At 37.4% G+C, this 18,127-nt stretch overlaps 1 protein-coding gene across 4 annotated transcripts in view; it reads left to right on the top strand.

Annotated features, from left to right (window-relative positions):
• The window catches only part of LOC117334624 (unconventional myosin-IXa-like), a 123,056-nt gene that overhangs the window by 64,195 nt on the left and 40,734 nt on the right, over positions 1-18,127 (top strand). For 3 of the 4 annotated variants that reach the window (XM_033894334.1, XM_033894335.1, XM_033894333.1), the window contains exons 14-28: positions 418-508; positions 692-793; positions 1,314-1,401; positions 4,514-4,765; positions 7,560-7,599; positions 8,310-8,420; positions 8,771-8,851; positions 9,299-9,409; positions 10,406-10,528; positions 12,479-12,628; positions 13,050-13,228; positions 13,651-13,842; positions 14,276-14,455; positions 15,323-15,359; positions 17,360-17,479. In XM_033894334.1, coding sequence (XP_033750225.1) covers positions 418-508; positions 692-793; positions 1,314-1,401; positions 4,514-4,765; positions 7,560-7,599; positions 8,310-8,420; positions 8,771-8,851; positions 9,299-9,409; positions 10,406-10,528; positions 12,479-12,628; positions 13,050-13,228; positions 13,651-13,842; positions 14,276-14,455; positions 15,323-15,359; positions 17,360-17,479 — 1,857 coding nt within the window. The remainder of the gene's footprint in view (positions 1-417; positions 509-691; positions 794-1,313; positions 1,402-4,513; positions 4,766-7,559; positions 7,600-8,309; positions 8,421-8,770; positions 8,852-9,298; positions 9,410-10,405; positions 10,529-12,478; positions 12,629-13,049; positions 13,229-13,650; positions 13,843-14,275; positions 14,456-15,322; positions 15,360-17,359; positions 17,480-18,127) is intronic. The other variant, XM_033894336.1, reaches the window with a different exon arrangement.

Raw genomic sequence — 18,127 nt, 5'->3', positions numbered from 1 at the left:
GATACAGTCTGTGCACGATACAGTCGATACAGTCTGTGCACGATACAGTCTGTGCACGATAAAGTCTGTACACGATACAGTCTGTACACGATACAGTCTGTACATGATAGTCTGTACACGATAGAGTCTGTACACGATACAGTCTGTGCATGATACAGTCTGTACACGATACAATCTGTACATGATAGAGTCTGTATAGAGGAGGTCCACATTTCTGATCGATGTATACTAGCTTATTATACCTAATTTACATTATCAGTACTACAGGTTTTATGGTACATCCTGTTCTAGTTCCTTTGTCATATCAATAGTATATGATATGATATGATAATGAGAATATTTTTCTTATGACCAATTTTATTAAATAATGATCCTTCCATTGCGTAGAGAAAGTTATTGACTTTGGTTGTTTTACAGGATTTCCGAGAGAAAAACGGTGACCAGATTAGGATGGACATTGTCAGCGTGCTGAAAAGTAGTAACCTCACATTCGTCAGGGAACTCATGGGTAAAAGTCCTTCACATCTACTGAATTGTGTAAAAATTAGTTGGGTAGATGAACATATGGTCACTTTTGAGAGTTCTTATTGAACGTGAGTGTGCATAGTAACGATATTATGTTTGGCGTAACAGTTTTACTGTACTTTTAAGCTTTGAGGATGCCAAAGTTCAGTATCCAGTTTTATTGTAGGGATTGATCCAGTGGCTGTCCTGCGATGGTCTATAGTGAAGACCCTCGTCAAAAGTGTGTTCGCCTTTATCGCAGAGGGCAAGAAGTTCCGTAGCAGGGGAGGTAACTATCATAGGACATAAATATATGATTGGATTGTCACCTATCTAATATGAACTTTGTACGAAGCTTTTTCATTAAACTGTGAAGAAGTCTCCCACAAATCTCTCTAGAAATATATCGGACAAAGCTGATTTCTGAATCTGTCATCAATGATGTCGGCATCCATGCTTAACAAAAATCTTCAGAGTGCAGTAAAGCATATTTAATTATATTTGAAAGAAATAAAGTTGAAACATCACACTTGAAATTGCTATATATTACATTGTTATGCTACTTTTGAAGAACCAATTGAAAAGAAAAAAAATTATTGTAGATATATTATGATATATTTATTGAGTGTAAAAAAGTTAGAACAACTAATACTTTCACAGTTCTTCTTAATGTATGATCAGAGAGATGTGGAGACACATATTTACTGAGTCAGGCACATTCATCTAATAATTCATTATTTTCTCACCAACTCGCTTGGCAAGGGATTTATTTGTTATGAAAAAGTTATTGTCAAGTTTCATCTTTGTAGGTCTGAAATCCAGTACGTCTATGAAAAATCGGCGCCACTCGGACTACATTATGCCAGAAGCCTTGGCTGCCAGTGAGAACCTTCTCAAGTATGTTAAATATTGTCTCCCTTTATATATACATAATCAGATCTGTGTGTTTAAATATTGCTTTACATTTTGTATAAAGAATATGACATTTTTCTTTTTTATCTCTCTGTTTTATTTCTCCTTGTGATGTCGTTATAAAAGGTCTACGATTTTGTCGTAATTATCCTGACATCAGACACTTTCTGTGCCCTGTATGCTTTGCTACTTTAGTCTGTGTTCACATCATTTGTTCCTGATATGATATTACTCCGGGGCATTTCTGATACGCAATTCGAGCAATTCACAAAACAGTAGAAAGTTGTATATCCACAACACTGGGGGTTTTATTGGGATGTGTGATTCCACAAAGACAGGTTGGGACAGACTCGGCAGAGATTCAGAAAATAAAAACTTTGGATATGTGGCATTCTACTGAATTGAAATTTTTTCTTTCAATTTTAATTTTTCGATATTCAACCAAATCTGACACTTTCTAACACTTGCTGTTGTTAAGTTTAAATCAGATTTGGAAGAAATGAACAAAATTCTACATGTCCATAAGAATTATGGTACTATGCCGAGAACTGCACTTTAGAAATGCCTCTGTATCAAAATGTTCACTGTACACTGTAAGGCTGGCTGTCGGTGCTTTTCTTGGTAAGATCAGCTCAATACTCTGAAGTTCTAAAGTCAAAATAATCCTCTCAAATCCAACACTCTTACCCACAATGGTGTATTGTGTGAGTTTCTCATACTATTTAGCATTAAATAATCTAAATGTTAGCCATGCAGATACTGCAGGAATGATTGAGAGTATAGTTTTGTATTAGTTTAGAAAATAATCTTTCAGATAAAAAATAATTTTTCGAAAGTTAGTTTTTATAAAAGAAAGAAGTAAAAATATTCTAAAAATGAAAATTTATGAATTGGTGAATGAGCAGCTTTCATACAATAATATTTCCTTGGTGAATGCCTAGTGAAGACTAGTTGTTAAGTTGTTAATTTTGCAAGCCTAAGTACATGTCATTTTTTTGTTTTAAGATTCTACACAATTGCTAGGACGATGAAAGTGTTAAGGAAAATTCAGTAAGCCTCCTCTGAACTCTTGTTTAGAAAGCTTGTGAATTGGACAGAATTTGGTTCTGGAGCATGATATTTGATGCTGTTAAGTGGTGTTGCCTGGCTCTTGTACAGCGCCATATACTATCTTTTTATCTGGTTGTTGTTTTGTTCTTTCTAAATGGTTTTTGAATATGAATGAATGGCAGTTCAGTAGTTAATGTCGTGATTTTTTTTGGTGTGTAATTTGACAATCTATTCTTTTATTGATTTAAAAATACTTGATTTTTGCATCCAAGGCATTAGATTTAATCTTTACTGATTTTTTTAATTTTTTTTTCTATTTTTGTGTAATAATAATTCATCAATAGTTACTGTAACATGGTTTTTCATGTAAATGAGGGGGGGGGGGGGGGGGGGGGGGGGATGTTCCATGGTAGAAAGTGCAGCAAACAATTACATATGCTAAAGGGGTTTTTGTTTAAAAAAGATAAAAGATAATTTTGATTTCAATATGATTGGTAGCCATGATGATAGAGAGCCAACCCAGAGTAACAGATAAAAGAAAGAAAAAAAATTATCCTTCTTAACATAAGGTTTATATCATGCCTAGGATATTTTTTATGACAGAATTTTACAATTGCCTAAAAGCCTGTACATTTAAAATTTGCGTAATAATTTTATTGCACATTCTTGGTATATTTAATATATTTTATTTGCACTTTCCAAACACACGCATATTTCATTCATATAAAACACAGTTATATTGGAAGGAAACTTTTTGTACTTCAATAACTGAATTAATATAATTATTTCTATCTGGTACAACTTTCAGAGCAGTTAAGAGCATCATTAGCATATGATCCTGAAATAAATAATTTCTATTTTTAAAGACTGAAGGAAATAGAAGAAGGGGAAAAAACTAGTATTTTTAGCTTCCCATCAGTCACTCACATTTCATTAAAATGGATGCCCTTGAAATCATTGATAAAGAAAAATAGGGATTTGTTGAAATTTTTGGTTGGATCATAGCAAAATAGACTTATATTGTAAACATCTAGAATACCTATAGCAAGTTATACCAGTGTGTCTGATCTGGGGCTACACGAGAGAGGAATTTATACAAGTTATACCAGTGTGTCTGATCTGGGGCTACACGAGAGAGGAATTTATACAAGTTATACCAGTGTGTCTGATCTGGGGCTACACGAGAGAGGAATTTATACAAGTTATACCAGTGTGTCTGATCTGGGGCTACACGAGAGAGGAATTTATACAAGTTATACCAGTGTGTCTGATCTGGGGCTACACGAGAGAGGAATTTATACAAGTTATACCAGTGTGTCTGATCTGGGGCTACACAAGAGAGGAATTTATACAAGTTATACCAGTGTGTCTGATCTGGGGCTACACGAGAGAGGAATTTATACAAGTTATACCAGTGTGTCTGATCTGGGGCTACACGAGAGAGGAATTTATACAAGTTATACCAGTGTGTCTGATCTGGGGCTACATGAGAGAGGAATTTATACAAGTTATACCAGTGTGTCTGATCTGGGGCTACATGAGAGAGGAATTTATACAAGTTATACCAGTGTGTCTGATCTGGGGCTACATGGGAGAGGAATTTATACAAGTTATACCAGTGTGTCTGATCTGGGGCTACATGAGAGAGGAATTTATACAAGTTCTAGGCTTGGTTCCTAATCCTAAAGAGAATGCTTGCTATTGTAAACTTTGTTATCGAATTAAAAACTGTTGAAGTAAAAGTTGTTTTGTGAACTGTAGTGCCATGTGAATTATTCGAGTTCTGCATATCGTCATTCTTTACTGAACTTCTTGGTACTATTTCTTTGTTAATAACTATTGTGTACAGTGTAATGGAACGATAGTAGCATTATCAACACTCTCGTTTCCATGACCACTGCTTACATCTGTTTTAAGGACACTGGTACCTATATTCTAATGTTTCTTTGATCCAACTGCTTTGGAAATGAGAGTGTTGATATTTTCTGCTTTTGTACTCACAGCATTATCTCCCTTTATTTCTTACATTTCCTGTTCGTGCCCACAGTGAGAGTGACCACCGTCACCAGGCCTTCTCTGGGCAGCGGTCTCTTTCCCCCCTGCATGAACACCAATATTTTGCATGTACTGTTGACACATTTGAGGATGGCTGTTCTGATGATGATACGGACGATGACATCTTCATCCGCTCTCTGGACTATATAACTGATGAAAAAGGAGATCTAGTATTGACCAGTCCGGTGGAGTTATACTTACCAGAGTCGGCCAAACTCATCCGACGCTCTACAAAAATCATCCTGTATGTTTATTTTACCTACTGTTAAACATTGGGATGGTGTCCTAAACCTTTCCTTCAACACATGTATGTATTTGGTGGCTTCCGCATACCATATTTATCCACAACTTGGCCCCCTTCTTCATTTTGCAGTTTAATTTTAGAAATAGTAAGCTGTCATTGATTTCCCAAACTTGAACACTAGGGGAACTGTTTATACTAGGGGATGGAGCTTACCTGAGGGTAAATACAGTATCCAATTTTCAATTAGGGGAGAGAGATTATTTTAGGATAGATATGATACTTGGGGATATAGATACGGTACCAAATTTTTAAATTAGGGGAAAGGGCTTATTAATTTGAGGATGGATATGGTACCAAATTTTAGGATAGGGGAGGGGGCTTATTTGAGGATAAATACACATACTACAGTCAGTACAGAAGTAACGCATGACTCGACTAATTACCTTCCACTTATATTCTGTCTCCTATTGATTAATCAAATCTATTCTTGCTTGTATGCATAATCATATTATATACGTGTACATATTTATTGGTGTAAAGAATTACATGATATATTGATTTTATTTCAGATGTACAACTCAAACTTCAAAATATATATGATATTAAAGAATAAGTTTAAGAACAATATGCATTTGAATATTTCGTTAAAACAAAATGTGTTGATGCTGTGGCTTAAAATTCCTCATAAAATACTACCAACGAAGAACTCATCAATTATAAGAATTAACTTATCATAAAGCATCAGAGGTTGAAAAGAATTCTGAACAGTGATGATAGTTCTGGACTTATTTTCCCTTCTACTCCTTCAGTGGTGATAGTACTGGACTAATTCCCCCATCTACTCCTTCAGTGATGATAGTACTGGACTAATTCCCCCATCTACTCCTCCAGTGATGACAGTACTGGACTAATTCCCCCATCTACTCCTTCAGTGGTGATAGTACTGGACTAATTCCCCCATCTACTCCTTCAGTGGTGATAGTACTGGACTAATTCCCCCATCTACTCCTTCAGTGGTGATAGTACTGGACTAATTCCCCCATCTACTCCTTCAGTGGTGATTGCACTGGACTAATTCCCCTATCTACTCCTTCAGTGATGATAGTACTGGACTAATTCCCCCATCTACTCCTTCAGTGGTGATAGTACTGGACTAATTCCCCCATCTACTCCTTCAGTGGTGATTGTACTGGACTAATTCCCCCATCTACTCCTCCAGTGGTGATTGTACTGGACTAATTCCCCCATCTACTCCTTCAGTGATGATAGTACTTGACTAATTCCCCCATCTACTCCTTCAGTAGTGATAGTACTGGACTAATTCCCCCATCTACTCCTCCAGTGGTGATAGTACTGGACTAATTCCCCCATCTACTCCTCCAGTGGTGATAGTACTGGACTAATTCCCCCATCTACTCCTCCAGTGGTGATAGTACTGGACTAAATCCCCCATCTACTCCTCCAGTAATGACAGTACTGGACTAATTCCCCCATCTACTCCTCCAGTGGTGATAGTACTGGACTAATTCCCCGATCTACTCCTTCAGTGGTGATAATACTGGACTAATTCCCCTATCTACTCCTTCAGTGATGATAGTACTGGACTTATTCCCCCATCTACTACTTCAGTGGTGATAGTTCTGGACTAATTCCCCCATCTACTCCTCCAGTGGTGATAGTACTGGACTATTTCCCCGATCTACTCCCTCATTGGTGATAGTACTGGACTAATTCCCCGATCTACTCCTTCAGTGGTGATAGCACTGGACTAATTCCCCCATCTACTCCTCCAGTGGTGATAGTACTGGACTAATTCCCCCATCTACTGCTTCAGTGGTGATATTACTGGTCTAATTCCCCCATCTACTCCTACAGTGATGATAGTACTGGACTAATTCCCCCATCTACTCCTCCAGTGGTGATAGTACTGGTCTAATTCCCCCATCTACTCCTCCAGTGGTGATAGTACTGGACTAATTCCCCCATCTACTCCTCCAGTGGTGATAGTACTGGACTAATTCCCCCATCTACTCCCTCAGTGTTGATAGTACTGGTCTAATTCCCCCATCTACTCCCTCAGTGGTGATAGTACTGGACTTATTCCCCCATCTACTTGATGTGCAGTTTGTTTCTGTTTGGTCAAATAAGTGCAAATTTTTCCAAGAATGTTTGTCTGGATGGTTTAAACCAGTTAAGATATTATGAAAGGCACTGTATACCTTTACCATCCACTGACAAAGTGCAGTATTCTGTCATTTGATCTTTTTGACCTTGGCTGCAAGGTCAAAGGTCAATTCAGTGCAAAAAATCTGATGCTTAGTAAGGGAGAAAAGGAGACATATGTTTTTGGTCACAGAAGCAATCTCTTTTTCACATCAAATTTATCTCATTAACAGGTGGTTATATATGGTTCTCATAAATATGTACTACGTGTAACTATTACCTGCATGTCTCACAATTTCTACAAAACACTTGTATGTTTGAATTAGAAGCATTGTAGAACTTCTGACTGTGATCAGTGTGTTTAGTTGCATGATCTGTACCTCTTATCAGATGTGGGTTGCTACGATACCTTGCTAAATTCCTGTTACATAGCCTTTCTCTCGGCTAAAATATCCAATGATGCCAGTATCTTAATAAGCATCCCTCTTTCTGCCAATTAAAGTGTCCTGTGTGCTATTATAGAGAAGTATTGATATCCTGATTGCCAATACTCAGAGAACAATCTATTCTACGATGACACCTTTTTATAAGACGATGAACAGGTTTTATTTGTATTTTGTTGATTTTCCAGGAAAAACAAATCATTCCGACCGAAGCCCAAACCACCCACAGTAAGTAATTTTACCAGAAGTACAAGAAAATATAAAGCAATACATTGATTATGTGATTGATCAGTTGTAAGTTTTGAATGTGTGAGCTTTGCTTTAAGTAGGTTTGTTTAAGTTTTGACAATTAAAACTTTGTGGAGGAAATATTTCTGTAAGTTTAGACTGAGTGAGCTTTGTGAAGGATGAGTTTCTGTAAGTTTAGACTGAGTGAGCTTTGTGAAGGTTGAGTTTCTGTAAGATTTTGACAGAGTGAGCTTTGTGAAGGATGAGTTTCTGTAAGTTTAGACAGAGTGAGCTTTGTGAAGTATGAGTTTCTGTAAGTTTAGACAGAGTGAGCTTTGTGAAGAATGAGTTTCTGTAAGTTTAGACAGAGTGAGCTTTGTGAAGGATGAGTTTCTGTAAGATTTTGACAGAGTGAGCTTTGTGAAGGATGAGTTTCTTTAAGTTTAGACTGAGTGAGCTTTGTGAAGGATGAGTAACTGTAAGATTTTGACTGAGTGAGCTTTGTGTAAAGAAGGTTTCTGAAGGATTTAAACTCAACACTGTATTGACTAAAAGTCTGGTGGGTAAAAACTTGTATGTATTTCCAGAAATAGTAGCATTGGTTTGAGGTCCTTACCGACTTTGAAAATTGTGAATATATACAAAGAATATTGCTTGTTACACTATATATACACTTGTATATGATATAAATAATTTTACATTTGATACAGATGCTGAGGGATATAAAAACTCTGAAGCAGATTGCAAATCGTACTATCTACGGGCGAGGTAGTAGGGACGGCAGTCGGAAAGCCATGGCCAGTGTCAGCGCCCAGTTCACGGTCAGTCACGGGCCCTCTTCTCATAGTCTGGAGAAGTTTTTTGATTTATTTCTACAAATCTGCCACAACCTATTTAACAATTACATAAAATGTTTCTGTTTTAACCATTAGCTGTTCCAGCATCTGTAGCGTTAGTATAATCATAACACACATCACAGAGGACGAAGGTCTGCAGGTCCTCTTTATATAATTGCAAAGTGTTGAGAGTAAAAAGAAAAAGCTTCTAAAGGTTTGATCGACATTTTTTGGTAAGATATACCACTTGTAGAAATTATTTTGTACCTTACAGCAAATACTGCCTCTGTTTCTGTAAACAACAAAAAATAATTTATACTTGTTTGTTTGTATAGTGGTCACTTCATCGTCTGATGGCAACATTGAACCAGGCAAATCCATTCTTTATCCGGTGTATCAAATCCAACCCCGACAAGGTAAGTGTACAACTTTTATCTGACGGTTCATACACAGAACTTCAAAGGTTCATCTTGTACAGTAGATTTAGAAAGAAAAAATCAAGGAGGGACTAATGTAGGTACTCATGATCCAACATCTTTGTAATTGTAATTGATTTGAGGGCCTACATGGGGCTCTGTATATTTCTCATTTAACATTAAATTTGAAGCCTGACCGTGACAATTCATCAGCAGTAGTGTGACCCTTAAGATCAATGAAATTCACCTCACCACACTTTATGATTTACCTACAGGCCCCCTGTGGGTTTGAGTTACTGACGAGTATGTCCCTAAATGTAAATGTTGATATATAACCACACACTTTATGATTTACCTACAGGCCCCCTGTGGGTTTGAGTTACTGACGAGTATGTCCCTAAATGTAAACATTGAGATATAACCACACACTTTACGATTTACCTACAGGCCCCCTGTGTGTTTGACGATGCCATGGTACTACGACAGCTCAGGTACACAGGGATGTTAGCAACCGTCAAGATCCGACAGTCGGGCTACAACTATCGACTCACATTTGATGTAAGTAAAGGTTAGAAAACTATCAACTCACATTTGATGTAAGTATGGACTAGAAAAATCTTATCATTCTTTTAATGCTGTAGAAAAAGATCAGGTTCAAGGTCACTAACAAGCTTGTCATCCGGTTATGATCAATGTTATTACTCTAGCTGCTTCTAAATGGATTTATACATACAATATGTAGGTCAAACGTGAGATTATCGTGAGTTTATTTATGATTTAATACATAGGCTAACGTGTAAAATGATATCGGTTTGTAACAACTGAAATGTGTTGAAATATCTGCTGATTAATGAGGTACAATATCTAAATAATAAGGTACACTCACGTACAATATCTATATAATAAGGGTACACTCAGGTACAATATCTATATAATAAGGTACACTCAGGTACAATATCTATATAATAAGGTACACTCAGGTACAATATCTATGATAAGGGTACACTCACGTACAATATCTATATAATAAGGGTACACTCAGGTAAAATATCTATACAATAACAGTACACTCAGGTACAATATATAATAAGGGTACACTCAGGTACAATATCTATATAATAAGGGTACACTCAGGTACAATATCTATATAATAAGGGTACACTCAGGTACAATATCTGTATAATAAGGTACACCCAGGTACAATATCTATAATAAGGTACACTCAGGTACAATATCTATATAATAAGGTACACTCAGGTACAATATCTATATAATAAGGTACACTCAGGTACAATATCTATATAATAAGGTACACTCAGGTACAATATCTATATAATAAGGGTACACTAAGGTACAATATCTATATAATAAGGGTACACTCAGGTACAATATCTATATAATAAGGGTACACTCAGGTACAATATCTATATAATAAGGGTACACTCAGGTACAATATCTATATAATAAGGGTACACTCAGGTACAATATCTATATGATAAGGTACACTCAGGTACAATATCTATATAATACAATAAGAGTACCTTTTATTTACAGGAGTTCATCCAGATGTACAAGATATTATTACCTAAAGGCTTACTGAGCTCCAAGGAGGATGTGAAGGCATTTCTAGAGGATAGACATCTGGATAGTGAGCATTACCAGATAGGTATTACCAAGGTAAGGATTGTGAGCATTACTAGATAGGTATTACCAAGGTAAGGATTGTGAGCATTACTAGATAGGTATTACCAGGTATTACCATGGTAAGGGTAGTGAGCATTACCAAATAGGTATTACCAAGGTAAGGGTAGAAAGCATTACCAGATAGGTATTACCAAGGTAAGGGTAGAAAGCATTACCAGATAGGTATTACCAAGGTGAGGGTAGTGAGCATTACCAGATAGGTATTACCAAGGTGAGGGTAGTGAGCATTACTAGATAGGTATTACCAAGGTAAGGATAGTGAGCATTACCAAGGTTACGGTAGTGAGCATTACTAGATAGGTATTACCATGGTGTGGGTAGTGAGCATTACCAAGGTGTGGGTAGTGAGCATTACCAGATAGGTATTACCAAGGTAAGGGATGTAAGCATTACCAGATAGGTATTACCAGGTATTACCATGGTAAGGGTAGTGAGCATTACCAGATAGGTATTACCAAGGTAAGGGATGTAAGCATTACCAGATAGGTATTACCAGGTATTACCATGGTAAGGGTAGTGAGCATTACCAGATAGGTATTACCAAGGTTAAGATAATGAGCATTACCAGATAGGTATTACCAAGGTGAGGGTAGTGAGCATAACCAGATAGGTATTACCAAGGTATGGATAGTGAGCATTACTAGATAGGTATTACCAGGTATTACCATGGTAAGGATTGTGAGCATTACTAGATAGGTATTACCAAGGTATGGATAGTGAGCATTACTAGATAGGTATTACCAAGGTAAGGGTAGTGAGCATAACCAGATAGGTATTACCAAGGTGAGGGTAGTGAGCATTACCAGATAGGTATTACCAAGGTAAGGATAGTGAGCATTACCAGATAGGTATTACCAAGGTGAGGGTAGTGAGCATTACTAGATAGGTATTACCAAGGTGAGGGTAGTGAGCATTACCAGATAGGTATTACCAAGGTAAGGGTAGTGAGCATTACTAGATAGGTATTACCAAGGTAAGGGTAATGAGCATTACTAGATAGGTATTACCAAGGTAAGGGTAATGAGCATTACTAGATAGGTATTACCAAGGTAAGGGTAGTGAGCATTACTAGATAGGCATTACCAAGGTAAGGGTAGTGAGCATTACCAGATAGGTATTACCAAGGTGAGGGTAGTGAGCATTACCAGATAGGTATTACCAAGGTAAGGGTAGTGAGCATTACCAGATAGGTATTACCAAGGTAAGGATAGTGAGCATTACCAGATAGGTATTACCAAGGTAAGGGTAGTGAGTATTACCAGATAGGTATTACCAAGGTAAGGGTAGTGAGCATTACCAGATAGGTATTACCAAGGTAAGGATAGTGAGCATTACCAGATAGGTATTACCAAGGTAAGGGTAGTGAGTATTACCAGATAGGTATTACCAAGGTGAGGGTAGTGAGTATTACCAGATAGGTATTACCAAGGTAAGGGTAGTGAGCATAACCAGATAGGTATTACCAAGGTGTGGGTAGTGAGCATTACCAGATAGGTATTACCACGGTGAGGATAGTGAGCATAACCAGATAGGTATTACCAAGGTGTGGGTAGTGAGCATTACTAGATAGGTATTACCAAGGTAAGGGTAGTGAGCATTACCAGATAGGTATTACCAAGGTAAGGGTAGTGAGCATTACCAGATAGGTATTACCAAGGTAAGGGTAGTGAGCATTACCAGATAGGTATTACCAAGGTAAGGGTAGTGAGCATTACCAGATAGGTATTACCTAGGTAAGGATTGTGAGCATTACCAGATAGGTATTACCACGGTAAGTCTGAGGTGGGGCAATGGTTCTTCTTGTTCATGAAGAAAACAGTTTCTTATCTACAAAGGAAAACAATTTCAAATTTAGATATCTGTTATATGTTTGATATCATGAATTGTCACACACATACTATATTTTATTTAATTTACCTACAGGTGTTCCTGCGAGAGAGTGAGAAAATGAGATTAGACGAGGCCCTCCATGGGGCAATCATGCAGCGTGTAGTGAAAATACAGAGGTGGTTCAAAACAATCCTGGAACGACAGACATTCCTAAAGATGAGAGGGGCTTGTATTGTCATACAGGTAGATAATTGTGTATAGATATATACAGTATTTAGGGACGTCACAATCCACTCTGGTGTATACTTGCTTGATTTCCAATTTGGATGAAAAAATAATGTTACCTATTGGTGTTATAAAACTATGAATACACATGTATATTTAATTCACTTACAATGGTCCGTTTCTATACTTACATTCAAGCAGTGTTTGCTGTACAGTTTTCACAAAAAAAATCACGGCATTAACCTCTAGTTATATGTCTGAAAAGATGAAAATTGGAAGGGTGAAGACATTTTCAGTTCCTTGTGTTGATTAGACAAACTTTCAAGAGACTGGTAAACACAAAGAAAAAGGAAATATATTTCTAGGGTTTTTTCGTCACTGACATTTTAATTTTCTTTTCTGTTTTGAGCCTCCATTCATTGAGTTTGTTAATTTCCAGATCTGTGCACGCCGGTTCATTGCTCTAAGGCGGTTGAGACGGTTGCGCCTTGAGAAAGAAGCAGCACTTATCATACAGAAATGCTACAGATGCTGGAAAGAGAGACGGCGCTACCTCATCATCGTCCATAGTATAACTGTGATACAGAGTCTGGCCAGGGCTTTCACAGCCAGGAAGCAGTATGTCCTTCACACACACCATACACCATACCTACTTAGTACTGGGGGTCTCCATTGTTCATATAGCAGAAAAAATCGGGGGATTAATAAAGCACTTGTGTGAAATGAAGACAAAATAACAAGCCTGAGGATAAGATTTTTGACTTACGCTCTTGCTGGCTTCCTCAAAAGTCTACTCTCATGAGAGTTTTCTCTTGTCTACATCGACATAAAATGATAGTTTCAGTAAGTATCTCATATTTTAGAAGCTCAAATATATAACTAGGTAGATACAAACCTTAGTCCTCAGCATTAATACGGAAGTAAGAGGTATTGACCATGTTAATGACATGCACCTCATTTGTACTTAATGCTTACGTATCTGACAAGCATGAAGGTGATCTTGTTTGGTCTGGTCTGATACATGTGTGTCTGTGATTTAGGTATAAAAAGTTACTGGCAGACGCTGAGTTGAGACGGAGGGAGGAGGAGGAGGAAAAGTTACGGAAAAAACAACAGGAAGACTTGCACTCCTCCAACAGTGACGAGGGAATTCTCACGAAAGGTTCGAGCGCTGAGGAGCTGGACGAGAAAGACTACCCATCTATACAACTACAGAGTCGTGACTCAGACGAGTAAGTTTTTTAATATCACTTGGGGAGGAGTGAAGAGTTTAGTCTGTTTACTCCAACAAAACATGGTATCCATGCAGTTTGGTTTGGTTTGTTTTGTTTAACGTCCTATTAACAGTGAGGGTCATTTAAGGACGTGCCTGGTTTTGGAGGTGGAGGAAAGCCAGAGTACCCGGAGAAAAACCACCAACCTATGGTCAGTACCTGGCAACTGCCCCACGTAAGTTTCAAACTCGCAACCCAGAGGTGGAGGGCCAGTGGTAAAGTGACTGGACACCTTAACCACTCGACCACTGCGGCCCCGTATCTATGCAGAGTTTGCCTTCTCCAACAAATGGATGAAATCCTAGGGGCTCGAGTTCAAATAAAAGTAGTGAACCATTTATACAGCTATAGATATAACATTGTATCTTTCCTTTATTTTCTAATTCTTCAGGAGCAGTGGTATCCATGAGGCTGACGAATCTGACTCAGAGACCCTGGCAGATGATCATAGAAAAGGGTCTGTGGTCACTCTTCCTCCGACACCGACCACACCTGACCAGGAGGTGGTGGTACGGCCGGTGAGAAAGTCGGATGAGGATGAGTACCTCCACCACAAACACTCCTCATCAAGGTAAGTGTTAGTCTTTATCTCAGGGGAGCTTGAGACTCATCAAAGTAAGTGTTAGTCTTTATCTCGGGGGGAGCTTGAGACTCATCAAGGTAGGTGTTAGTCTTTATCTCGGGGGAGCTTGAGACTCATCAAGGTAAGTGTTAGTCTTTATCTCAGGGGAGCTTGAGACTCATCAAAGTAAGTGTAAGTCTTTATCTCGGGGGAGCTTGAGACTCATCAAGGTAGGTGTTAGCCTTTATCTCAGGGGAGCTTGAGACTCATCAAGGTAAGTGTTAGTCTTTATCTCGGGGGAGCTTGAGACTCATCAAGGTAAGTGTTAGTCTTTATCTCGGGGGAGCTTGAGACTCATCAAGGTAAGTGTTAGTCTTTATCTCGGGGGAGCTTGAGACTCATCAAGGTAAGTGTTAGTATTTATCTCGTGGGATCTTGAGACTCATCAAGGTAAGTGTTAGTCTTTATCTCGGGGAGCTTGAGACTCATCAAGGTAAGTGTTAGTCTTTATCTCGGGGGAGCTTGAGACTCATCAAGGTAAGTGTTAGTCTTTATCTCTGGGGAGCTTGAGACTCATCAAGGTAAGTGCTAGTCTTTATCTCTGGGGAGCTTGAGACTCATCAAGGTAGGTGTTAGTCTTTATCTTGGGGGAGCTTGAGAAAATCTAAAGGTAGGCCACTAGATGTCAGAATAGTAATATTTTTCTTGGAGCCTGTAGAGTTTTACAAAATCTGCCTGTGGAAAAACGAAATGTCAAAATGAGAAATTTTCCATTTCAGGGTATCAGATCTTGAATCTGTAGATAATATTAATTTCTCTTTTTCAGGATTCCAGATCTTGAATTTGTTCATAATATATATTTTTTTTCAATTTCAGGGTTTCAGACCTTGCCAAGGCATTCCAGACAGACGGGGTAAACATTTCTATCTTCTCATCATTTATTTTTTTCTCTCATTCCCCATGCATGTTGTGAGTGATGTAGATGGTTATCAGTATTTTATCACTTTGGAGAAGGCTTAGTGACTTATTAGATCCGTTGATTTGTAGATTTGCCTTTCCTTCCCCCACCTTCTGTAAGTCATACTTCTCAACACAGTCACTTCGTTAAGGGAACGTGGTCACTTCTTTTTTGATTGATACAAGACGTCAGGAATGTTTTCATTACTAGTGGGATTACCAAGGTTTTCATTTGATAGCTTTATTCTGGGATCTTGGTGATTTGGGTTCAGAGGTTTGGGGATGGATGAATTTCCTGAGGTTAGGGGAAGGAAAGGCCATTTTGATAAACAGATATTGGGACATTAAACAGTTAGCAACGACAGGAACCATAGTCAAGCAGGCAAAAAATACTAAATTTACTGAATTTGCTTACAATGGCACTTGTTCATCGCAAAAAATATTTAAACATGACACAAGTAAGGCATTTTATATATGATGTGGCACAGTAGTATAAGCTGTGGGTATTTCTGGCTAGGCATTTAGGTGGCTGTAGATTGTTAGTTGGAGGCCTGGTCAGGGCATGAGTCATAAAATTGTCTTCCTTCATTACTGTTACTATGGAGATCAGATATATATAGAGAGAGATAGAGATAACTGTTACTATGGAGATCAGATATATATAGAGAGAGATAGAGATAACTGTTACTATGGAGATCAGATATATATAGAGAGAGATAGAGATTACTGTTACTATGGAGGTCAGATATATATATAGAGAGATAGAGATTACTGTTACGATGGAGATCAGATATATATAGAGAGAGATAGAGATTACTGTTACGATGGAGATCAGATATATATAGAGAGAGATAGAGATAACTGTTACTATGGAGATCAGATATATATAGAGAGAGATAGAGATAACTGTTACTATGGAGATCAGATATATATAGAGAGAGATAGAGATAACTGTTACTATGGAGATCAGATATATATAGAGAGAGATAGAGATTACTGTTACTATGGAGATCAGATATATATAGAGAGAGATAGAGATAACTGTTACTATGGAGATCAGATATATATAGAGAGAGATAGAGATAACTGTTACTATGGAGATCAGATATATATAGAGAGAGATAGAGCATGTCTATACAGTATATTGATTTAAATTTGAGTAACAGTTTAAAAATGGAAATGAAGGAAAATTGTAGTCTTTATCTGAAACTGTGTGCTTCTACAGAAATAGTGAGTTAGTTGTATATTTGTCACCAGCTTCAGACTATAACTGTAGATAGGAGAGACTTAGATAATATTTATTGTGATCATTGGTGATAATATTGGGGTGGAGAAGGCCTTTACTGGACATTAGGAATGTAGAACACTTATACCCACCGCTGTTGCTAGATATAATTCAAGAGATGTCGGTTTTCTCTGAAAGAATTCCTAAAAGATGATGAAGGATTAAAAAATGAATCATGGTAAATGACGAAAGAACCTGAACATATTTTAGAACTTTAAGACTCGATCAATTGATCATCAATCACTGATTTGGGACGTAATATGACTAGAGTAAGGATGAGTTATGGGTATAGGTAGGGTTATAACAAGTAGTGGCTCACTTGACCTGGCATGGAACCCTCACTCAGTCTGCTCATGCATCCTCCTATCTTACAGATAATGTGCTTACTCACTGAGTAACCATGTATAAACCAATCAAATTCATGACTCAACTCCATATAGCTTGCTTGCTCTCATACAAATTGCATCCTACTAAATTTAAAACATGTATTCACTGCATTGTAGGGGGTTATGTATAAACAGATATAAATATAGGCAGTTTTATTGGTGTTCTAAGCACCATACTTTGGAAAGAGTGCTTGCTAAGGGAGGTAACTCCAAGGGAGATCTTTGGTACTCATCTGTGTGGAGGTGGTGGCTGGTTGCTTTACAATGATGTGTTGTTGATTAAAGGAGACGAAATCGGATCGTCCTCTCAGGCCGTCAATTGTTGTAGAGAGAGACTACCAACCGAAAAGACGCCCCAAAAACTCTCCAGCTCCTCTCGCAAAGCAAGAGTCATTTTCTGATCTGGTAAGGCATGTTGATGGGCAGATATGACCAGTACTGTAGTAGACTTTGAAGTTATGTTTTGTTTTTGTACGCAGTCAAGTTGAAAGTTTTAGAGCTTCTTTTGTGTTACAGCAGCTTTACACACCTAAATATTCTACATTTTCCCCAGATGTCTGTCATTGTATCTTTGCCATTGTTATTGTTGAGACGGTTGCTATTGTAAACAAGAGTATATACTTGCTTGTAGACAAAGCTATGCTTTTGTTTTCACATATTGCTAATTACTAAAGTTACAAACTAATTTCTTGATCATTCATCAATCAAATTATTAATCCATTAAACCATTCATTCATTTAATTGAATCATTAATTGTACAAATCATTAATTGAATCGTCAATCTTTCAAATCTCAGTCTGTTCAGTCAATAAACTTTCAGCATTAAATTCGTCAAATAGTTATCTAAATCATTGATAATTAAATTATTCATAAAATCATTGATTCAATTAACAATTACATCATTAATGCAACAAATCATTAATTGAATTATGAATCTTTCAATCTTAACTGTTCAAACAATAAACATTAAGCATTGCATTCATCAAATTGTTAAATTAACTTTGAAATGACAAAATGAGGAATTTTTATAACAGATTTGGGTGAACAGGCTTT

This window comes from Pecten maximus, chromosome 9 (genome assembly GCF_902652985.1).
Source record: "Pecten maximus chromosome 9, xPecMax1.1, whole genome shotgun sequence".
Classification (NCBI taxonomy): Eukaryota; Metazoa; Mollusca; class Bivalvia; order Pectinida; family Pectinidae; genus Pecten; species Pecten maximus.
This window is presented reverse-complemented; position numbering and strand designations above follow the sequence as displayed.